The sequence below is a fragment of the Trichosurus vulpecula genome, chromosome 3 (genome assembly GCF_011100635.1).
Source record: "Trichosurus vulpecula isolate mTriVul1 chromosome 3, mTriVul1.pri, whole genome shotgun sequence".
NCBI lineage: Eukaryota > Metazoa > Chordata > Mammalia > Diprotodontia > Phalangeridae > Trichosurus > Trichosurus vulpecula.
This window is the reverse complement of record NC_050575.1, coordinates 224,970,445-224,994,817: the sequence shown is the minus strand read 5'-3', so window position 1 is coordinate 224,994,817 and position 24,373 is coordinate 224,970,445. Positions and strand designations below refer to the sequence as shown.

General features: G+C 41.7%; 1 protein-coding gene across 1 annotated transcript in view; it reads left to right on the top strand.

Annotated features, from left to right (window-relative positions):
* Positions 1 to 24,373, top strand: part of PKD1L2 (polycystin 1 like 2) — a 154,643-nt gene that overhangs the window by 86,428 nt on the left and 43,842 nt on the right. The window contains exons 28-37 of the mRNA XM_036749929.1: positions 3,399 to 3,598; positions 5,037 to 5,251; positions 6,586 to 6,802; positions 9,356 to 9,584; positions 10,447 to 10,678; positions 12,043 to 12,139; positions 15,855 to 15,992; positions 16,817 to 17,002; positions 17,796 to 18,123; positions 22,265 to 22,398. Coding sequence (XP_036605824.1) covers positions 3,399 to 3,598; positions 5,037 to 5,251; positions 6,586 to 6,802; positions 9,356 to 9,584; positions 10,447 to 10,678; positions 12,043 to 12,139; positions 15,855 to 15,992; positions 16,817 to 17,002; positions 17,796 to 18,123; positions 22,265 to 22,398 — 1,976 coding nt within the window. The remainder of the gene's footprint in view (positions 1 to 3,398; positions 3,599 to 5,036; positions 5,252 to 6,585; positions 6,803 to 9,355; positions 9,585 to 10,446; positions 10,679 to 12,042; positions 12,140 to 15,854; positions 15,993 to 16,816; positions 17,003 to 17,795; positions 18,124 to 22,264; positions 22,399 to 24,373) is intronic.

Sequence of the window (24,373 nt, the reverse complement as noted above, 5' to 3'; positions counted from 1 at the left end):
AAACTCTAAATAAAAATGTTTAAAAAATCTTAAAAAAAATAGTGAGGCAAGGGAAAATATTTTCATCTGGGGAAATCAGGGATCCCTACATAAAGGAAATTGCTCCCAAGGTGGGCCTTGAAGAAAGAGAGGAATCTCAATAAGCAAGAGATAGGGAGGGAGGTTGTCACAGGCTTGGTGAGGTGTGATAGGCAGCACACTGAGTTCTGAGAACACGTAAGTAGTTTAATTTAGCCAGAGCAGAATGACTGAAGGGTATAATGTGAGATAACTCTATAAAGGTATATTGGAGCCAGATTGTAGAGAGCCTCGAGTGCCAGGCCAAGGGATTTGTGTTCATCCTTATAGGCAAAGGGAGTCATTGAAGTTTTGAGAGCAGAGTTGTGACATGGTTAGACTATACCTTTGGAAAATTGGGCAGTTGTAGGAAGGCTGGATTAGACACTGGAGGCAGAGACCAGTTAGAAGATGTTCTAATAAACAATCTGGAGGAGAAGTGATAGGAACCTGATTTAGAGGGTGCTCACTTGCCTGGATACTCCCTAAACCAAGGTCATAGATCAAGGAAGTTTATTTTCCATGTTTATCTCATTGCCTCCCTGCTTCAAGTTCCCAGTACCCTCCTGACCCCATCACCCCACCAGGTAGCTGATACCATCATTGACACTAGGGCTAAAATGTACTTATTTCTCCCACCTGGGCTTTCTCCCCATGTTTACATTTTCTGATTTATATCTCTCACCTTGAAAAGAAGAACTTGGCTTGCCAAGAGAGGATATTTATCCAATAAAAGAAAGGGGCAAAGGGGTATCTTCTTCTGGATGCTGAAATCATATTGTATTCAGAACTGACTCTTATGGTAAAAGTGGCTTAGGAGAGCCCCTCACTAATAAACTTTACAATTTGTTCCTCTTCACTCCAGTCCCTGTGCCTCCTGACTCCAACATGCCTGGATTATTCTACCCTCCTCTTTCCTGGGTACTTACCCCCTTCTCAAAATTATGCTGTGGACACTGAGAAGTCCTTAGCCTCACTGTCCAGAGTTCCTGTTTCTTCAAGCTCTCTAGCACTTGGGAACCCTAGCATGGGGGCAGATTCTGAAGAGCCCCTGAGTGGAACAAACATAAAAGGCTTGTCAGCTAGGAAGGCTTATTGTAGAAACCTCCTCAGCAACAGGAGGGAAAGCCTGGGGGGCTGAGAGAACCAGGGTTATTGGGAGGAACTTTGTTGGAGGTTGGTTGACTTGGTTAAACTAGACCTGAGATTTCATTGATATAAGCAACTCTAGATATGAAAACTCTCTCTACCAATGCAGAACAGCATGCAGTGGCAATTTATAGTCCTGGCTCTAAGGCCAGCTCTCCAGAGGGGGGATGGCAGGGCAAATGGGGTTAAGTGACTTGCCCAAGGTCACCCAGCTAGTAAGTGTGTCAGGTGTCTGAGGCTGGATTTGAACTCAGGTCCTCCTGACTCCAGGGCTGGTGCTCTACTCACCATACCACCCAGCTGCCCCAACATAGAACTTCTTATAAGAAAGTTTAATAGAGTGAAAAGAACACTAAGTCAAAAGACTCCAAAAATCTGGGTTTGAGTATTTGGATGGTGATCTCAGAAGGAAAGGTATTAGCAACTGGGGGCGAGAGCAGTTAACTATGTGATCTTGAACTAGTTTCTTCCTTTGTCTAGGGCTGTCTTCTCATCTGTAAAATGAGGGGGCTACGTCTCCAGAGTTTTCAGATTGTGCACCGTATCAGTTAAAAGAAAATCTGAGCACGTACCTCTAATATGTGTATGTTTATTTATAAATTATTTATAAGTACTACAATAGTAAAAATCATGTACATTATAACACAAAAAAATAGAAAGTTTAAAAAAGATAAAATAAAAATTTTATCCTAGAGTCAGTAGGGAGCCACTAGAGTTTATTGAATAAGGGAGTGACATAAACAGACATGCACTTTAGGGAAATCATTTTGGCAATTCTGTGGAAGAGAAATAGGATTGGAGAGAGACTCAAAGCAGGAAGGTCAGTTAAGAAGCTGTTGTTGTAAACTGGGGCAAGTGATTAGGATCTGAACTAGAACCCTAGCTATGCAATTTAAAAGAAGGAGACATACATAAGAGTTGTGGACGTTAAAAGAGCCTGGTTTGGCAACTGATTGGCTATGTGGGTTGAGTAAGGATGAAGAGACAAGGATGATACCAAGGATGCAGGCCTGGGTGGTTGTAATGTCCTCTTTAGTAACAGAGAAATTTGGAAGAGCAGTGGTTTGGGGGCAAAGATAATGTAATGAGATCTGCAAAGGAGATCACAAATCATCCATGCCTGTTCATCTTAACGTGATTCACTCTCTCCCACCCAAAATGAAAATGGGGCAGGTGAGATAGAATTCTTATTCAGTGCTTACTGCTCTAGAGTATAGAGCCCACCTTCTGAGGGGCACCTGCTATAGCCACCAGGTCATCTCTAGGACAGGGGGAAGGTTTTTGGGGGGAAGAGGAATTTTTCCAGTAGCACCGGTGTAACAGTGGCTGCTGTGGGTACCCAGTTAACAATTAGATAATAACTTCCCTGAAGGACCAATATGGTTTTCAAATTCAGGAGGCTGGGAATTGTCACAGCCTATGGAGAAGAATGACTAGAGGAGTGTTGGGGAATAAGAGTAGGTGTAGTTGTATTTGAGATAAGCCCCATGATGTGACCCATCTTCCCAGCCTCTGATTAGTTGATCAAATGCTCCTCAGGGTCAAGCCCTTCCTCCCAGGGAACCAAGGTCTGCACTTTGGACACTACTTGATCAGATAACTTCTAGGGTCTTTTTCACTTCTCATGGTGTATGACCCTATGACTGGATAGTAAGTTCCAATACATATGTGAGTATCACAGAGAATGTGCATGTTGATGAAGATGATGGAGGTATAGGGAAAACTATCAACATTGACACTAATTATAGACACTGGGAAACCAAGAAATTAAGAAGGGAAAGATAACAAATATAGTCAGTCTGTTTAAAAGCAGTGTTGGGCACAGTCATTTATGTGACTTCTTATTAATGGGATTCATGCCCAGTTACCAGGCAACACAATAGCAGCCATGGGCCTCATAGGTCAGATGTACCGGGCTGGTCATTTTATATGACCCCCAGTACTAAGTTCTGTTCATGCATGTTCAATCTGCAGCATCTGTTATTTATGTTTTATAGTCATTTGCTTATGTCTTAAAACAGTTAGAAAGAACACTGATGAGGTTTACTGGGAAGACACCCAATCAACATCTCATGTGAAAATGGGCAAGGGGTTTTAGTTAAGGGCTAGAAATAATTTCTTCTTTTCCTTCCTCCCCTTTTTCTTTTTTTCCTTTCTTCCTTCAAACCTCTTTTCTACCTACTCTCTTACAGCCACCTGTTTTTCATGAAGACCTCTAAGGGTTTCCAGGATGGACACATTTGGTATTCAATTTTCAGCCGCTCCCCTCGAAGCTCATTTACAAGAGTTCAGAGGGTGTCCTGTTGCTTCTCTCTGCTCCTCTGCACCATGCTGACCAGCATCATGTTTTGGGGGATCCCCAAAGATCCAGCTGAACAGAAAATGGACTTGGGTAATTCCTGCCTGAATGGGGGCTGTGGGCCAGAGGATGGTCAAGATGCCAACATTGCTGTCAGTTTTGTTTGTCTTCTCATTATCAACCATCATTAGTATCATTAACGAGTATTTATTAAGCACTTAATATGTGCCAGACATTGTGCTAATTGCTGGAGATACAAAGAAAAGGTGGAAACATGGTCCCTGCCTTCAAGGAGTTCACATTTTAATGGGGGAGAGAACATGCAAACAACTATATACATATAGATATATTCATTGTAAATGAGAGGTAATTTTAGAGGAAGATACTTGTAGTAAAGGGGCAGAGCACAGAATAATGATGAGGAAAGGCTATTGGTTGCTTAGATACTAGGCTTTGCCTTTTAATCGATAGACATTGGACTCATTGGACTGTGACATTTTTGGGAACAGGGACTGTTATTTTATTTTATTTTTGTTACATTTTAAGTTCCAAACTGTCTCCCTCCCCTCCCTACCTTCACCAGAGAAGGCCACAAATTGATACAAATCTATCTAGCTATAGATGGATATATATATATAAAACCATACTAAGCATACTTCTATTTATCAGTTCTTTTTCTGGAGATGGATAGCATCTTCCTTTGTAGTTGATTTGAGTATTTATAATACTCAAAATAACTTAGTTGTTTACAGTTGTTTTTCGAACAGTATTGCTGTTACTATATACAAAATTCTGCTCATTTCGCTCGTTATTATTTCATGCAAGTCTTGCTATGTTTTTCTAAAATCAATGAGCTCATCATTTCTTATAGCGCAGTAGTATTCCATCTCAATCATATTCCACAACTCATTCAGCCATTCTCCAACTGATGGGCATCCCCTCAATTTCCAGTTCTTTGCCACCATAAAGAGAGCTGTTATAAATATTTTTAAGAACATATAGGTTCTTTTCCTTTTCCCTGGTCATCTTGGGAAACAGACCTAATGGTGGTATTGCTGGGTCAAAGAGTTTATACAGTTTTATAACTCTTTGGGCAAAATTCCAGATTGTTCTCCAAAATGGTTTGATCAGTTCTCAATTCCACCAACAGTCTATAGCTAATCTGATTGCTATGAGATGATATCTCAAAGTTCTTTTAATTCACTTTTCTCTAATCAAGCATTAGAATTTAGAGCATCTTTTCATGTAACTATATATAGTTTTAATTTATTCATCAAAAAACTGCCCATTCATATCCTTTGATCATTTATCAATTGGGGAATGACTCATATTCTTATAAATTTGACAAAATTCTCTATATACTTGAGATATGAGACCTTTATCCAAGAAACTATCTATAAAATTTTTCCCCCAATCTTCTACTTTCCTTCCAGAGAATGTTTTTTTCTGCATTTCTTTGTATCCCCAGTGCTTAGCATAGTACCTGCTGTGTGCTTAATAAATGCTAATTGACTGTCTTTTGACCACTCAGGTAAAATTGAATTCACCTGGCAGGAAGTGATGATTGGTTTGGAAAGCTCCCTCCTTATGTTCCCCATCAACCTGCTTATTGTTCAGATCTTCCGGAACACACGACCTTGGACACCCAAAGAAGAGAAAACTAGGAAGGGTCCTGTGTCCCCATGGCTCCCTCCTTCCACAGAGGCTGCACGGGAGGCCTTCCTCACCTCTGAGATTGTAACAAAGGCAAGTTTTCACTCTTTATGTTCTGGGACTAAAGAGAACAGATCCCTCCCGGCTGGGTTTTAATACAATGTTCAAAGAAGAGGAATTGTTCCACGGGGCAAAAAGGCAATATATTTGGCAAAGGTGCCAGCTTCTCTGACTAGCTCAGGCTGTTGATTACCCGGCTTCTAGGCTGGGCCCATATAGTGGAGAGAAGAGTGAGGACAAGAGAACTTGCAGCCACTCCTTAAGGGAAGAGGGAAAGGAACAAGCACTTATTGCTATGTGCTAGGCTCTATGCCAAGCACTTTACAAATGTTATCTTGTTTGATACTTATAACAACTGTACAAGGTAGGTGCTGTTATTATCCCTATTTTACAGTTGATGAAACTGAGGCAAACAGAGGTTAAGTGACTTTCCAGGGTCACACAGCTAAGTCAGGTTTTCCTGACTCCAGACACAGTGCTCTATCCACAGTGCCCTCTAACACAGACACACAGGGGATACAAAGATACAGAAACAGACCTAGGTAAACAGACTCCCCGGAGCAAAACTGTTTGGCCACGGTGAAAACTCATATATCTTGTTCTTCCTCCTGCTGACATAATTCTGCAATATAGGCGTCAGTTTAGAAACATTAGCCCTGAAGCCTGGTCTAGCTATGCTTTTATAAACTGCCCTTTCCAGGGCTATTGATGTCAGCTTTTGTCTTCCTGCCTCACAGATCAACTTCCTTCCTGACTGTGCTGACATGTTACTTTGCAGGAGTCTTGAGGGTCCCAAACCACTGCTAATTTTGGAGGTCCTTATACCCAGAATAAAAAAGAGAGTAAAAATACTAACAGAGAGCATCCCAAAAAGCCAGACCATCATTCGATTTTTTTTAGTTATATATTTTTACAGACTCTATCCTTGCAAAAATACTAATACTTGAGGGCAAAATCTAATTTTTTGTGCAAGGTCCCACATACTGTTAAGTATGACAAGCCCATCCAGCGTGCTACACAGTGTGACATAATGGTAGAGCACTGGATTGGACGTCAGGAAAGCCTGCATTCAAATCCTATCTTAGACACCTAATAGTATGCAGCCCCAGGAAAGTCACGTAATTTCTGTTTGCCTCAGTTCCCTCATCCGTAAAACGAGGGGTAATAATAGCACTTACCTCCTAGGGTTGTTAGGAGGATCAAATGAGATAATGATTGTAAATGCTTAGCATGATGCCTGGCACATAGTAAGTGCTATGTTAGTTACTGTCATCACCCATTCTGCCACTACAAGGGCGTATAAGGCCATTTAGGACTGACCTCAGATCCCTGCAGGAGACCAGTGTTTTTGTTTTTTCAACTTGCAGGATATTTGGAGAATTGTCAGCTCACTGCTTAAAACTCTGAAGATTTCATCACCTTCTTTAGGCTCAGATGTGGGGAAATCAATGGATATCAATAAACTATTGGCTTTAATAGAGGAGATCATTTGCCCACAGAACAAAGCTGGAAAAGATTTTAATGAGGAGGGCAGGAAGAAAGAGGATGTCTCCATCCTCACCCTCAAATCTGTCAACTTAAAAGGTAAGTTGCAAGAAGAATAAATCTCTTATAGAGTGAGGACATATCAGAATTTCCAAAAAGACAGGACACTTAATGTGACATATACCTAAAAAGGCAGTCCCACTGTAACATTCCCTAAGAGTAGTCCTCCAGCCTTGGCTTAAAGACTTCCACGAAAGGGAATGCACTACTTTCAAAAGCTGATCTTTCCACTTCTGAATCATTCTAATGGCAAGAAAGTTTTTCCTTAAGATAAACATAAATCCAACCATTGATCCTAATTCTGTTCTTTTGGGAAATTTATTCAGAAATTTATTTCCTCTTTCACATAACTGCTCTTCAAATATTTGAAGACACTTATCATGTCCTTAATGAGTCTTCTTTTCTCCATGCCTATTTCCAGCCTATCACCGTAGAACTTAAACTTGAACTTTAATACCACCCTAGTTGCCCTCCCTAGAACCCTCTATTTATCAACATCCTTTCTAAAATGCTGTGCTTAGAATTGAACACAATATTTCAGACCAGGTTTGATCAGGGAAGAGTACAGAGAACCATCACCTCTGAGGGTAGCCCAAGGTCAAGTTAGTTTTATTCATTGCTGTTTCAAATTGCTGACTTATATGGAGCTTGTAGTTCACTAAGACACCCGGATCTTTTACATATGAACTATTGCTTTCCCTTTCTTATGTTTGTGAAGTAATTTTTTTGAATCCGAGTATAAGAATACATTTATCCCTGCTAAATTCTATCTTAATAAATTTAGTTCTTTATTCTGCTCTGTCAAAATTTTATTTTGGATCCTGATTCTGGCATTTAGTAAACATAAATATAATAAATAAACAAATGTGAATATAATGTGATATAAATGTAAATGTAACATAAATATAAAAAGACTTCAAAAATTATAAAGTTCTTGGATGCACATGCATTTTTTCCAAGGTTGCTTTGGTTGGCAAATGGCACTAAATATGTATATTTTGTTGTATATACGTATATGTGTCTGATACAGATATAAATATAGATATAGACATATTACAGATCTATGACAGACAATATAATATGTTGCCAGATAGAGAGATGACCTCAGAACAGGAAGAGCTGGGTTCAAGTCCCTCCTCTGACACATAATGGCTATTTGACCCTGAGTAAGTCACTTAACTTTTTTCTCATTTACTCTAGGTATTTTTTAAGACTATAAGTTGCAGAAAAGGTGCTGATCTGACTCGGTAGAGAGAATGTTCTCATCTAGGAGTTCCCTATATCAACTAAATCACAGGTCTCCCTATCATAATGTGTGGATATGTATGTGTTAACTATCCTTTTCAGGTTTTTGTTTTTGAGAAAGGAATCAGCCTTATAGGAGGTCATGGGATCATAAATTTAGAAAGAAATATACAGTTTGTGTAGTCTAATTCCTTCATTCCACAGATGAGGAAGAAGAGGCCTAGAGAGGCTAAGAGGCTTTCCCAAGACAATATGGTGTACTGGACAGAGTACTAGAACCTAGAGTCTGGAAGACCTCAACTTTCATCATAGCTCCAACACTCAGGAGTGGGCTTGGGCAAGTCCCTGAACCTCTGGCTTTAGTCTCCTCATCAGTAAAATGAGTGGACTTGACTAGATGACCTCCAAAGTCCCTTCCAGCACTAAGTCTATGGTCCTATGAAGTGGCAGAACTAGGATTCAAACCTGTCTTCTGATTTCAAATTCTATGAAAACAAGAGCTTCAAGAAGGCAGCTCTAGAAATCTTCAAAGGGATGCTTCTGACCTCTGGACTTTCACATTGTGGCAGTCAAGAAGTAGCCCAAAAGCCCTGATTCCTGTCTGCTTAATTGTCAAAAAGGAGTCACTCTTCCCTCCCCCCTCCCCCACCTCTCCTGTGTTTCTACACCTCAGTGGCCCTCCATCTTCTATTCCACCCCTCTCAGCTCACCAATATCTAATTCAAGAAAAAGCAACCTTGGTAGAGAGCTGTGCTAAAAGCTCCTATACAGAATATCAAGGGGTGGGTTTAGCCCCTAATCTAGATCTTAAAAGGACAGAGAGGCCCAATCCTTCTGCCAAAGTAGTTAAATTTGTAAATCCTTTCTATATTAACTCAAACTTACCTGAATATCTGGTTCCTTGGACCCTTGCTTGAACTCAGCCTATGCTTAACTGTTTCAACCTTTTGATAGTGATGGCTCCTGTTTTGCTGACCCACATTTCTGGACCTCAAATATGTGCATTCTTTCTCTATGACACCTCTTCCCCACCCCCAACCTCTACCTACCCTTTGGCTTTCTCTGACCCTTAGATTGTTTCTGGCCCTCACCCCTGCACTACAGATTAGTCCTGCCCAGACCAACCAACCCTGCCAATGTGCCCAACCATTCTATAGAAAGCTCTGACTACATGCTATTACCAATCCTGTCCTGAGGCCAAGGAAGCAATATACCTGTGCTGGTATCCTATATTCAGAGTTAGTCCTTGAGGTAGCAGAGAGTTTGGAGGATTAGGGGACAGTAAGAGCAATTTCCTTTTTATGTCTGTCCACCTACTGGCATGTTATTTCTCTCTTTATCACCCAGAGCAAACCAGAATCCCCAGAATCAAGAAGGAGATGAAGAATTGGCTCCAGAGCAGTGATTACAGTCATTATCTCTTTATGCATCTTCAACACATAGAGAAAGAGCTTGAACTTCTGGGGCCTCATGGTTTCCAGGATCCTAAGAGCCATGCCCAGGCAATGGTGCAGGTCCGGACCCTGAAAAGCCTTCTGGGAAACCAAGATAGTTCCCAAGAACCAGCCAGTGTGAGGTAACCTTGGATCAGACTGATTCTGCCTTAGGGAAACAGCATGGACCCTACCTTCCACCTGACCCAGCCTGGCTCAGCTGGTAGCTACTGCAGATGGGGAGGAGGTGGCCCTTTTGGGAAGCACTCCTGGTCACATTTAATCAGATTTACCCTGTACATCTCTGCCAATCCCACTCTCTTAGTCCTCCTGAGAGGAAGAGTTCTTAAGTTCTATGTCCCTCAGGTCAAAAAATCTCTCATTGGATCTGCTGGGCAGAGGTCCTTATCACATTTACCCAGATTCACCCCTGGCCCTTTCCCAAGCCTACCTTCTTAGTCTTGCTGAGAGGAAGATTCCAGAAAAAGTAAGACTTCTTTGTCTCTCAGTAAGACTTCTCCATCTCACTGACAACAACATCTAGACCTTTGCAGCCTGAGAAAAGAGTCAGTTAACCAACTCCTTTGGGCTCCTTTCCAGGAGGAAGGCCATCCTCTAGTCCTTAATTTCTGAGGGGATCATCTAAGCCTTTAGGTATTTTGAATCTGAAGGCTTGCCCTGGATGGTACAGGGCTTTTTGGGAGAGTGGTGATATAATGGAAACTGCCCACCCCAACTCTATAAGGAGAGAGAACCTGGAAATGGACTAAAAATAATTCTCCTCACTCGTTATGGAAACCAAATTCACTGTTAGGCCAAGGGCATTTTAAAATGAAGATATTAACCTGAGTTTAACCATTCCCAGAAATAGTCCTACCCAGCTAATTGATGGGCCTTATATCTGCTTCTACGAGCAAAGTAGAATTTTCCTCAGAGGGTTAAACTCTGTGTTGTCCCCTCCCCCCTCACTCTCCTCTCACTTCTCCTTCTCTTCTTTCTTCTTAGAGTTCAGTCTATAGTGAGCATCATTGGGTCCAGCAAGCAAGGCTGTGCTAGCCCAGGCCTGCCCTGGTGGTTTGCCCTCATTGGCTGGCTGCTTGTTGTAAGCACCAGTGGTGTTGCAGCCTTTTTCACCATGCTATATGGGCTGCACTATGGGAAAGACAACTCCATCAAATGGCTTCTTTCCATGGCAGTCTCATTTGTGGAAAGTGTTTTCATCACCCAGCCCCTGAAGGTAATGTTCCCTACAGTCTTCCAGGGCCTGGCTTCTTCTTCCTGCCACCTACCTGAATGGGTTTGAGTTAGGTCAGTTGCCATATGGGGTCAATGTGTTTCCTGAGAAGACAGGCACCGGGTATACCATCACAGAGTATCTCAAAGTCATCTTTTCAGTACCGTTCCCTCATGATCATTTCTCCCCGAGTCAATAAATGAATGAAAGGTGAATTTTAAAATATATTGAGCCCTTACTAATAAGCACTTGGGATACAAAGAGATAAGTAGAAGAGTCCTTGCTTTCAAAGTCCTCACATTCTAATTGAAGACACAACACATATAAGAGGATAGCAAGGCCCAGGAGTCCTTAGGGTTCCCCACCAGGTCAGATAGTAATGTTCATGGGGTCTAGAGGACAAATGTTAAGGCCCAGTGGATCTTAGGACTTTGTGGCAAAGCAGATACTAAGACCTGGTGGTCCTCCGTCTTACCAAGAAGATCGTAGCTGGTGACTCTCTGTTAATCTAAGTGTCCAGGTCTACCCAGATTGTTACCTCTTAATTGTTAAGTGTGGTGCTTTCTATTTTGTTCACTTTAATGTATTTCCACAAATTTATTAAGCATCAGTCAGTCAGTACGTGTTAAAGCTCCTACTTTGTCCAAGATCCTGGAGATACAATGATGAAAAAAAAAACCTTCAAATCCAGCCTCAGACACTTGACATACTTACTAGCTGTGTGACCTTGGGCAAGTCTCTTAACCCCAATTGCCCTGCCTTCCCCCCCCCTGCAAAAAAGAAAAAAAACCTCTAAGTCCTCTGCCCTTAAGTTGCATGCATTCTACTATGAGAAAATAACAGGTACTCAGAAAGGTTTAATGCAAGGTAAGAAGTTGTGGAAACAAAGGATAAATCCAGACAGAATCATCTAGGAAGATTTGAGTAAAGAGAGGTCATTTTCAGCTGTGAGGATTAGTGTTCTCCTTCATGGAGAAGGTAGCTCCTGATCTGGGCCTTGGAGAAAGAAAAGGATTTGTAGAGGCCAAGATGAAAAAGGGGTATGTTTCAGGCAAGGAGAATGCCCCCTGCAAATATTTTGAAGAAGGAAATGGCAGAATAAGATAGTTAAGCTATTATATTACAGTTCACACGAAGAGAATATAGAGATTGCCCAGCGTGATGGGACCTTGTGCCTCTCTCACAGCGGAGACGTTGGACAGGAGGAGAAGAGATCTGAAGTCAATATCTGGTGGGCCCCGTGAGTCTTAGCACTCGTAGCCGGCGGCCCTCAGGAGGATGTAAGCTCCCTGAGGGTAGACGGTTTTGTTTTTGTTGTTTTATCCCCGGCACCGTACTTCGTTAATCTTTATTGAATTGAATTTCAGGTCCTGGGGTTTGCTGCCTTCTTTGCCCTGGTCTTGAAGAAAATTGATCAAGAGGAGGACTATTCAGTACCTGTGGCTGGACGCCTGTGTGGCCCAGGTAATTACTGGGAGTACGGCGAAAACTCCCCTGGTATAGCCCTCATTTGGGAGTTTGCGGGGGCTTTGCCTCCGCACCCCTGGAGCTAAAGTCGTCTTCTGTTATTACACGGACTGATTCAAAAGAAATTATCCTTCCTTTGCCTCGTATGAATATTCATTTGTTCAACAGAAATAGACTTTTCTTCACCAAAATAAGCTGCCTTAGTTAAGTGAAGAGTTTCCAAGGCTATATCCTGGTCCTGATGTCACCAGTTTGTTACGTGACACTGTGTAATTCATTGTCCGCTCTGAGCCTTAGTTGTCTTGGCTATAATATAGTTACACTCATAATCATGGTATCACAAGACCGTATGTGTAAGCATGGAGGGAGCCTCAGAGGTCACCTAGTCCAACACACTCACTTACAGACGAGGGAACTCCAGCACAGAGAGGTTAGGTAGTTTGTTCAAGGTCACGCCACTGACTAGGACCTCTTGACTCCAAACCCAGCTTTTTTCCACTTACTGTATTTGGTTCCAGAGAAGAGATTTAGGACCAGCGAGTGTGAGCTGTAGAGAGGCAGATTTAGGCTCTGTGTTGTTAAGGAGTTATTCAAATTCAAATTTTCCAAGTCTTTTCTAGTTTCAACTCTTCATGGTCCCAATCGGGGTTTTCTTGGCAAAGATACTAATGTGATTTGCCATTTCCTTTTCCAACTGATTTTACACATGAGGAACTGAGGCAAACAGGGTTTGCACAGCTAGTAAGTGTGTGTGAGGCCAGATTTGAACCCATGAAGATGAGTTTTTCTGGTTCCAATCCCAGTGCTCTGTCCACTATACCACTTAGCTGCCCTCTGAGCAATTAAAGCTGTTCAAAGGTGGGAATGAGCTGTCTCAGAAGGTAGTGGGTTTGTCAATAAGGTCTTCAAGTGAAAGGTGAGTTTGAATTAGGATATGCTACTTTAGCCAGATGACCTTAGGCCAGTCACTTCCCCTCTCTAGGCCTCAGTTTCTTCATCTGTAAAATGAGGGGGTTGGATTGAATCAGTAGTTATCAAACTTGCTGATCCCAGAACCCCTTTACACTCTTAAAAATTTTTGAAGATTTCAAAAAGTTTTTTGTTTATGACTGTCATATCTATTGTTATTCACATTAGAAATAAAAACTAATACATTTTAAAATTTTTATTTAATTCATTTAAAATAACAGTTAAATCCATTAAATCTTAACATAAATAAAATGCTCATGAAAAATAACTAAAATTCACAAAAGAAAAAATTAGTGAGAAGAGTGGCATTATTATATTTTTGCAAATCTCTTTAAGGTCTGGCTTAATAGAAAATAGTGGTATTCTCATATCTTCTTCTGTAGGGAGTTGAGGCCAATGTTTCTGCATTTAGTCTGTCGCAATATATTGTTTTGGTTGCATATAAAGAAAATTTGGCCTCACACAATTATGTAGTTGGACAAGAGAGGAATATTTTAATAGGCAAATAACATCTTAGTATTATTATAAAAATGGTTTTGTTTTCAAAGGCTCGCTGAAAGGGTGTCAGGACAAACAGGAGTCCTCAGAACACACTTTGACAACTGCTAGTTTAAATGTTTATTAAGGTCCCTTCAGACTTTAAAGGTGTCAAGTTCAACAGCTCCTGTGGCATTGCTTTAACAAGGGAGAAGGAAGAATTGCTACTCCTACTGCCTTCACAGTTTCCTGGACCTCCCCTCTTATTCCTGGATAGGTATCTCCTAGTCCCTGACCCAACACCACTTCTTTGGAACCTGTAAGCCTCCCCCTCAACAAGGTGTGAAGAGGAAGGATCTGGCAGAATCATCAAGGAGCCCAGTAGTTACCAAGCACTTAATGGTTCCTAGTAAAATTAGTCAGCAATCATTTATTAAGCATTTAATAAGTTCTAGGTCCTGTCCTAAGTGCTACAGGTACAAAGAAAGGTGAAAACAGTACCAGAAAAGAGAGGGCATCATCTCTCCTCTTGGACACTTACAGGAATGCATCAGAGCATGGGGAAGAGAGAAATAGATTTGGAGTCAAAAGATTCTAGTTCAAGTCCTGGGTCTGCCACTGACTAGTTAATTAATTAGCAATAAATAATAATAAATGCTTGCTGACTGCTTGTTGCCTGGCTGGTTAGCTGTATGATCTTGGGCAACTCTGAGATCTTTGGTTCCCTCATCAGCAGAGTAACAGTTTCTGTCCTGCCTCCTTCACAGGTTGTGATGAGGATCAAACGAGAGGACAGGAAATGGGTTGGACAGCATAGGATTATAGACACAGAGTTAGAAGGGGCCATAAAGATCTAGTCCAGCCCCTTCATTCTATAAATGCAGCAACTAAGGCCCAAGGATATGGCGTCTTGTGCAAGGTCACACTGCTAGTGACAGAGTTGAGATTCACTCTCAGGTTCTGACTCCAAGGTCATGTTCTTTTCATGAAACTGCATATGACGTGCTTTATACGTATGACATACTAGCAATCAACCACTTAGTATTTATTAACCACCTACTGTGTGTCAGGCTGGCCCTGTACAAGCACTGGGGATAAAATGAAAGGCAAAAACCCAAAACAAACAAAAACCTCCTCTTAAGGAGTTCACAATCTAATGAGGAAACAATATGCAAGCAACAGTGCACAGGCAAGATATATTCAGGATAAATAGGGGTTAGTCTCAGAGGGCTGGCACTAAGATTAAGGAGGATTGGGAAAGACTCCTTGCAGAAGGTGAAACTTCAATTGAGAATTGAAGGAAATCAGGGAAGCCAAGGGGCAAAGATGAGGAGAGAGGGAATTCCAAGCATGAAGGACAGCCAGGGAAAATGTCTGGGAGTGAGGATATGGAGTGTTGTTCCTGAGGAACAGCAAAGAAGTCAGTATCGCTGGATCACAGAGTACATTGAGGGGGGTAAGATTACTATAACAGTCTTATTGAATCTTATAGAAACTGATATAGAAAAAAAAACTGGTCATATTGCACCCTTCCCCTTCTAGACCTGCAGATCTGAATCTGAATGTAGAACACTATGGGCGTACTTCCTCTGGCCCCAAGGCAAGACCAGTCATGGCATGGGATAGACCCAAGAGCCTTCTGTGAGACACTGTGTCTGGGACACTGACTGAGTAGCTTGGTCTGGGTAAGACCAACCTGTAGCACTAATAGTTCCCTATGAAAGCCTCTCAGAAAACAGAAAGACACAGTGAGAGCCAAGGACTCTTCAGAGCAAGCAGAGACCTCTGAGTTTGCATGTAGCCTTTATCTTGAGAGCTCGTTTTGCTTGATTCAGAGACCAATGAGCATGACTCGGCCCTGGAGACTGACTGGGACAGGTATTTCCTTGAGTAGAGATCGAGGAGGGACCCCATCCAGGCCCTGTTCAAGATTCTCCAATCCTCTTGGGCAGGAACCTAGTCTGAAGTCAGAATCATGGGGTTTTCCCAAGGGAGCCCTACCTAAAGTAATTGTCGCTCCCAGAAAGGCTGAGATGCCAGCTCCCTAACTATAAAGTTCTACAAGATTTCTTGATTAGAATCCCCCATTATTCATCTGGTCAACAGCATGTGTGCCCCCAGACATGGGTTTGAGATCCCACCAACATTTCTCTTCTATTGTAGTTTCCATGTAACTTATGAAAGAAATTCCTATGGGTCACATATGTCAGACCCCAGGAGAAAAGCTCTCAGGCCACAAGGGTGCCACTTTCTTTTGCATTGACAGATTCAGACATTTTCTTCCGAGCCCGTAGGGACAGTCAAAGTGGCATTTACCAACCACCTCTTGATGCTGATGTTGAGAAGATGAAGAGGAATCGCCTCAAGGAGCAGAGAGCATTTGCCTTAATTCGAGAAATATTGGGTAAGGTCTCTCCTTAGCCGATTTCCTTTTTCATTCGTTTCCCAGTCAAGGTCGACTCTTCCCACCAATCCTAAAGCCCGTCCAGGTGTCCAGGGAAGAATTGTAGTGGTGGGAATGTTAAGGAGGAGAAGAGTAGTAGAGGCTTTATGAAGGAAGAATCAACAAGATTTGGTCACTATTGGGAAAGCCGGGGAGGGATGAATCACAGATTCAATTCAATTGAACCAATACTTATTAATTACGTTCTACTTATGCAGGTTCCTATGTTCAGTTCTGGGGTTATAACTAGATATAACACAGGCCTTGTTCTCAAGGAACTTGTAATCTTATAGAGGAAAAGACATATACACAAATAAATGTAATAGAGAAAAGTGAATGAGTGATTGATTACTTGCATTTGTTAAGAGGGTCTTGTTTTTCTTTACAGGGAAGAGGGAGAGGAAAATTTATTTTTGTTCATTTAAAAAAAGATTTAATTTTAAAATAAAATAAATGAAAGAATCAGGTATAGAAAGTGAAATGGGCACAAAGGAAAGAACCAGACCAAGTGCTAAGAGAAATGTAAAGGAGGAAGATGTCAGTTTCAGCTGCAGGGTGGAGTTGGAAGGATGTTAGGGAAGGCTTCATGAAGATGCGTCTGAGTTTGACCTTAATGGCCAAAGTTTTGTGGTCAGGAGAATGGTGGTAACTTTGGCAGGTATAAGTCTGGAGGGGAACCCTTTGTGGGGAAGACATTTGTATGAGGTCAGTCATCTCTTAGGCCATGAGAGAGGTTCATTTGGGAGGCTCACAAAGCCTCCTAACAGACCTTTCTTCTTTTCTAGCTTACATAGGGTTCTTATGGATGCTTTTGCTGGTTGCTTATGGACAAAGGGACCCCAATGCCTACTACTTCAACAGGCACCTGGAGAACAGCTTCTCTACGGGGCTGCAAGGTGTGCTCAGTTTCCAGGAATTTTTTGTGTGGGCCAAGACCACATTAGTGAGCAATTTGTACAGTTCATATCCAGGTAAAGAGAATGTTCTTTCCTCTTTCCCTTTATCTGTCCTTTTCCTCCCTTCCTCCCTAAAGTCCTTCTAGTCCAACCTCCTCATTTTACAGATGAAGAAACTGAGGTTCAGAGAGTTTGAAGGACTTGCCCAAGGAGAGGTTTTGCTTTATCAAACCAAATGTTTTTTGTAGTCAAAAAACAAGCACAGTGGGATCTTGTAGTCTCTGCATCTTTCAGTCAATTGTGTGATAGTGAGGATAAGGTCTAACTGAAATATCACTTGTGAAGTTCTGCTTATTCCTGTATGAATTCATCAAAGACAACCTCAATATCTACATAGATTAGTCTCATAAATTTTTTTATATAGATGGCAAATTAGACAAGCTGTCAACAGTTATGGGTTATTCTCTTGGTCTTCTTTTGGGGGCAAATATGAAGTCTATTTCTTTCATAGCTTTGGTACTTTCCTCTGATTCTGAAATCTTGAGAATCAGTTCCTCAATACCCTCAGAATTATGACACTTCTAGCACAGACTCCTCTGAGTATATACTTGGTTTAGTATTTTTTTAGTGTCATTTCCATTCCCTCTATAAGCATATCTAGGACTCTGACATTGAGTTTAAATGTGGTGGTTCCATTAAGGTTGGATGTTAGCTCCCCTCAGCCCCATTGACAATGAGGAAAAGTGAGTTAATGTCACAAGCTAGGCTCTGGGACCCAGTGTGTATAGTGATGGGACAGTACAGCCATGGACCCATGACTACCTCTCAGTGAATGGTTTACTCACACCTAGTTGACTTTCCTGCTCAGGCTTTATCACAGATGGAAACTCAAAGCTGGTTGGAAGTGCCCAGATCCGTCAAGTCAGAGTCCGCAATGACTCCTGCCCTGTCACCCAGGAGCTGTGGGCTTCTCTTCATGAGTGTCATGCACCATATTCCCTGGAGGCTGAAGACATGTCTGACTATGGTGAAGGTTGGAATAGCTCTGCTTGCAATGAAAGCTCTAGCCTTTCCAAGGCCTGGCAGTATCAAAGCCAGACCCAGCTACGAGGTCAGCCCATCTGGGGCAAGCTCACAGTCTATCGGGGAGGAGGCTACGTAGTGCATCTGGGAACAGATCCAAAGAATGCATCAAGGTAGTATCTACAAAGTCTTATCTAACCATGATCTATTACAGCTAAAAGACCTCCCGAAGAAATTCTCATCCAACACCTTTATTTTTCACAGGAGGAAACTGAGGTCCAGAGAGGGCCAGGGGCTTACCTGTAGTCACAAAACTGGTTAATGGCAAAGCTGGGCCTAGAACTCAGGTCTTCTGATTTCTAATCATGTCCTGTTTCCATTCCATGCTACTGCTATGCTCAGTCATGCTGTTGTATCCCTTTGGCATAACATCTGGGCACTTTGTACCTTTTAGACTGGTTTAATGACAAAACGGTTCATTGGTGCAAAAACTCAGTCTGAATATGCAGACAGGAAAGAAGGCCCATGTCAAGTCCATTACTTCTGCCCAGTAGCTATATCTGTACCATGATTATCATGGAGATAGCTCTGCAGCCCTCTACTAAACCAGAAGATGCTAGACCTCAAATTTAGTGTCTAATACACAACCTTCTTAAGGTCTCTTAGTAAATCTCCAAGCTGTGCTGAGGAGGCTATTGGTGTTGGACATACACCAACATATGGCCCTTGGCATTGTGGTCTCCTGGGAAAAGGACTAGATTTGGAGTCAGAAGACTGAGTTCAGTTTCTGGTACTCCTTTTTATCACTTGTTTGATCTTAGGGAAATCCCAGGCCAGTTTTAACATTTATAAATTGAGAGAACTACATGAGATGACCTGTAAGAGGTTCATTGTATTCTGAGTTCCTTAGGGCAAGGACTGTCTTTTACCGTTTTTCCTATCCCAAGCCCTGAGTACAGTGCCTAACACAGATAGATGCTTAATAAATGTCTGCTGACTGACTGACTCTAAGATCTTTTCTATCTCTAAATCTTTTGATTCTGAGATATCCCCTTCCAACCCTGGTCTAGGATGGAGACCTTGAAAAAGAAAGCAGGTTGGTTCAGACTCTTTCTGAGATCTCATCCTGGGACCTAATATAATTTATCTGTACTCCAGCTTCTCCTGCATCCAGAACCTGACTCTCTAGAGCTTGGAATAGGACCAAACTCCTAGAGTTGTGGAGAGGTGGAAGGGCAAGGATTGGGGCAGTCTGTGGCACCTCTTGGCAGTCACACTGGTGGTTTTCATTCCCAAATGTGCTGTAACACAAATTGTAGAAGTCATCTGTAAAGTTGGAAGCTCCAGGCTGTCACTGCCACCATCTTGGGCTATATCCTTAGAAGTCAAAGGGCATCAATTGACAGGACCTACCAAAGTGGGTGGTTGCATAGGCTATATCTGATCTTTTTAATCCTGCTATTTTAGATGCCCAGGGATATTCTATAGATATCCTTTTTACTTGGGTGCACAAAGCAATAGCCTTAATTTTTTAAATTTTTATTAATATGTTTTGTTTTTATATCACAGCTTTGTTTCTAAATATATCCCTCTCCCTTACCCTGCTTATCCCTTGTAACAAAGATTTTAAAACAAATATAGGAAAACAGTTCAGCAAAACTAACCAACACATCAGCTGAAGCTGGAAGTATATCCAAGGTTCCATAGAAGCCCCACTTCTGCAAAGAAAGGAGGGAAGGGAATTTTTTAAAACTCTTCTCCAAAGCCAGAGCTATTCATTATGATTACAAGGTGTTCAGTTTGGGGGGACTTTTGTTGATCGTTTTTCCATTTACATTGTTATTGTCACTGTGTATATTGTTTTCCTGGTTCTACTTAGTTCATTCTGCAACAGTTCACACAGGTCTTCTCAAGCTTCTCTGAATTCTTCATATCCATTACTTCTGATGAAGCAGTAATTTTATTAAATTTATGTACCACAATTTGTTTTGTTATTCCCCAGATTGATAAGCATCTATTTTGTTTCTAGTTCTTTGTTGCCTAAAAAGTGCTTCTGTGAATATATTGATATCTGTGGGGGCTTTCTTCAACCTCCTTTGGCTATATGTGGAGGGCACATTTTAAAGATCAAGCCCATTGACCTACTTCATTTATTTCCTAACCCACCTAATGGAATTACCCCCAATAGGATCACTGTAATCTATGGCAGAATCTCCACCCTTTGAGGTGAGATCAGTCAAGCCATAGGAGCTAGCAGTGTTGTATTGCAGAGTGAGGAATCAGAAACAAGAGATGGGGGGTCAGGATAGGATCTCATGAAAGAAGGATTTGGGTTGGAGAAGACCTGGCAGAGTCAAGTTGGAGTCTATCTTGTTTAACCAGGCAGGCAATTCAAAGGGAGGATATACAATGTCGAGAACATAGATATGGGTCAGAACAAGTGGGTAAGCCAAAATCAAAGGGCACACATGAAGAACAAAGTTCAGAGCAGAGAGCAAGCCGGAGATCAGGTGAACAGGCAGGAACTGGGAGGACGCAGGCATCCGGAGGCTGGCTAAGCAAGGCTAATGATCAAAAGTCCAAGGTGACCATCAGTAGATAGTGGGAGTTCGAGGGGAAAACAATCCATGCAATCAGTGAGAAATGCTGGGGCCAACACCAAGGGCCTGGCTGACAGAGATGGCTTTTAACACAAGCCCAGAGCTTTTTGATGGCACTGACTGAGAAAAGAAACTATGGAAACAGGATGAACTGGGCTCTTCAGGTGGAAGCAGGCTGAGCAGGGAGCAGTGGGAGCATGTGGCTGAGATGAAGAGTGGGGTGGAGCTGAAGCAATGTGGCAACTTCTAGAAGGGAGCTCCTCATACTTACCCAGCCCAAAGAATGGACCTCTACATGGTAGACAAGGGACCAACCACTGGGATTTGGTACCCCCTCCATGAGCTAGCTTTTGAAGTTACACCCTTATTGGCCAACAACTGAGCTGAGTGACCCACACATGAGCATCAGAGTGGAAAGAATATTGGGTTTACAGTGTCTCTGACAAAGACTTCATCTCTAAAATATACAAGGAACATAAGAATACAAATCATTCCCCAATGGATAAATGGGCAAAAGATGTGAACAGGCAGTTTTCAGAGGAAGAAATTAAAGCTTTCTATAGTCATATGAAAAAATGCTCTAAATCACTATTAATTAGAGAAATGAAAATCACAACAATTCTTGGGTACCACATCTCTCCTGTCATATTGGCCAACATAACAAAACAGGAAAATGATAAATGCTAGAGAAGATGTGGGAAAATTGGAACACTATTGCATTGTTGGTGGAGTTTCGAACTGATCCAACTGTTCTGAAGAGCAATTTGGAACTATGCCCAAAGGGCTATAAAAATGTGCATACCCTTTGACCCAGCAATACCACTTCTAGGGCTGTATCCCAAAGAGATCATACAAGGGGGAAAAGGACCCGTATGTACAAAAATATTTATAGCAGCCCTTTTTGTGGTGGCAAAGAATTGGAAATCAAGGAGATGACCATCAATTGGGGAATGGCTAAACAAATTGTGGTATATGAATGTAATGGAATACTATTGTGCTCTAAGAAATGAGGAGCAGATGGACTGCATAAGAACCTGGAGAGTCTTATATGATCTGATATTGAGTGAAGAGAGCAGAACCAGGAAAACATTGTACACAACCACAGACACATTGCTTCTGTGATGAGTAACTTTGATAAACTTGGGTGTTCTCAGCAACGCAAGGTTCTAAGACTCATGATGGAAAAGGTTATCCCCATCCAGAGAAAGAATCAGAGTCTGAATGTAGATTGAAGCAAACTATTTGCTCTCTCTTTTTAAAATTTTATTTTATTTTTGGTTTTATTACATCTTTCTCATGGTTCATTTCATTGGTTATAATTCTTCTTTACAATTTGATTATTGGGAAGAGAAGTTTAATGTGAAGGTATATGTAGAACCTATATCAGATTACATGCTGTCTTGGTGGGGGAAAGGGGGAGGAGAGGGAGAGGGAGAAAATTTGGAACTCAAAAACTTGTGGAACTGAATGTTGTAAACTAATAATAATAATAATTAATTAATTTAAATTTTTTTTAAATGCTGGGTTTAGAATCCAAGAAACTGGAGCTTCATCTTGAATCTTCTACTTGATACCCATCAGACTCTGGGAAAGTCATCTACCCTTTCTGGCCCTCAGTTTATTCTTTTGTAAAATGAGAGGTTTGGACTAGATGGCCTCAAGCATCCTTCCTCGCTCTAAATCCAATGATTCTATGTTTCTTGTCTCTTGGCAGGATTCTGCAGTATCTCTTCAACAACACCTGGCTGGATACCTTTACTAGGGCAGTGTTTGTGGAGTTTACTGTCTATAATGCTAACGTGAACCTTTTCTGTATTGTGACTCTGACTTTTGAAACAAATGCTGTAGGTGAGAAATGTCTGTTGAGTCTCCTGTTGCACATGAAACATACACACTGAGTACATGAGACTTCCCTAAGTCCTGGATGTCCTAGTCCCTGGATTAGAGTCTCTGAGAGTGTGTGGCAGAAACATGGGTCCCTCCTCTGGTTGTCTGAAGATCAGGGCTCTGGGGGATGAGGGTGGATTAGGAGGCTGAGAATAGGGGAGTGAGTCTCACAACACCCTTCAGATGTATCAGGTATGTCTGGAAGGGACCTTAGAAACAGTCTAATTCAAATCCTTTATTTTTCAGATGTGGAAACTGAGGACCAAAGGGGAAAAGCAACTTACCCAAGGCTATACACCAAGCTAGCCACAGAGCTAGAACTAGAACCTAGGTCTCATAATTTGCAGTTCAGGGCCCTTTGCACTATATTCCAATGCCTCCATGCCAGTGACTAGCTAGAGGAGGATTGATTAATGGAGAGAGGTTCCTGTTCTCTATCTGATCTCTCCTTGTTACCAGTGCCCTTCATTTTGGTCTTCTAGGGGATTGTGTATCCCATCTCCTATTTTTTGTTAATAGCTCAATTGCAGTTTAGGAACAACTTCCTGTTCACCTCTTCCTCTTTCATTTGCACATCTATTCATCATGAAGTGTTTATTACATTTCATGAATTAGGATATATGCCTCCAGAACACGAAGAACATCTAGAAGGCATAGGAATTAAGTTGTCTGTGCCCACCATCTGACTGGCCAATCTCTGTAGCAAATGCCATCTTGTCTTTCTCTCTATCAGTCCCTCCTCTAGTTTCTGTCCCTGGGCTCCCCTAGTGGAGTTCCCTCAGCCCCTTTAATGTCTGGACTTGTGAGGGCTTTTAAAATTTCTTTCTGCCCAGGCCCAACAGGAACCATGACACTTTTCTTAGGTAGGAAAATCAGTTTGGTGAAGTGGAAAGAGTTTTGTATCTAAAGTAGAAGACCTGGGATCAAACCCTATACTTTTTACATGACCTTGGGCAAATTACCTGAGTCTCAGTTTCTTCATTTGTCAAATGAGGATGAAAATAATACTCTTAGTACTTAACTTTATAGCTATGAGAAAAGTGTTTCATAAATCTTAAAGTTCTGTAGAAATGTGAATTGTTAATATTATAGATTATAATTGCCATGAGGGCAGGTGCCATATTATATGTAACTTGTGGTTCAGCACGCACAAGTTGTGTTTACACAGATTGGTTCCAGTCTTAGGGACTGACCCTAAAAGATTCCTTCCCTTCTGCTCCTCTCCCTCCCCTTTCTCCCTTCTCCTGCCCTCCCCTCCCCTCCTTTTTCTCCTCTCCCCTCCTCTCCTCTGTTCCCTTCTGTCCCCTCCCCTCTTCTCTTTTATATTTTGCCCCAACCTGGACTTCAAACTGAGACATCTCATGGTCCTCTTCAAGAACAAAGGACAAAGCACAACCGCACAATCTCAGAATATAGTTCATGTCTAAGTGTCCAAAGATGCGGGTGAAAGATTTCCCCCAAACGCCATACAAGTATGAAAGGTCATAATGCATATATCACATAGAGGTCAGCCTTTTTTTTTATCCCACAGAAAATGCAGAAGATGCAAAGGACTTGCCAGAGCTTATAAACAATGCAGAAAGCTCATAAAGGGCCTAAAATAACCTATAAACAATCAATATAAATGTCCCTCCCTAGTGGGTCCCACCGTTCCACAGTCTTAAAGTCCAATATTTAGTGCCAGCCTGTGAATTGCATTGTCCTTGGAAAGAAACTGAACTTGGGACTGCTAGGCAGATAACGCTCTCACAATCCAGTGAGTTCCTCTTTAACCCCACATAGACATATCCATTTTTAACCTTATAATACCAACCAGTTAATGTTGAGAGAAGCTCCAGGCACTAAGCCTGCCTCAGAGTCCTTTAGTCCTCTTAACAAAGTTGGACATGTTCACACCCTCCACAGAGACAAGTTTCAAAAGTCCCAAAGAAAGGCC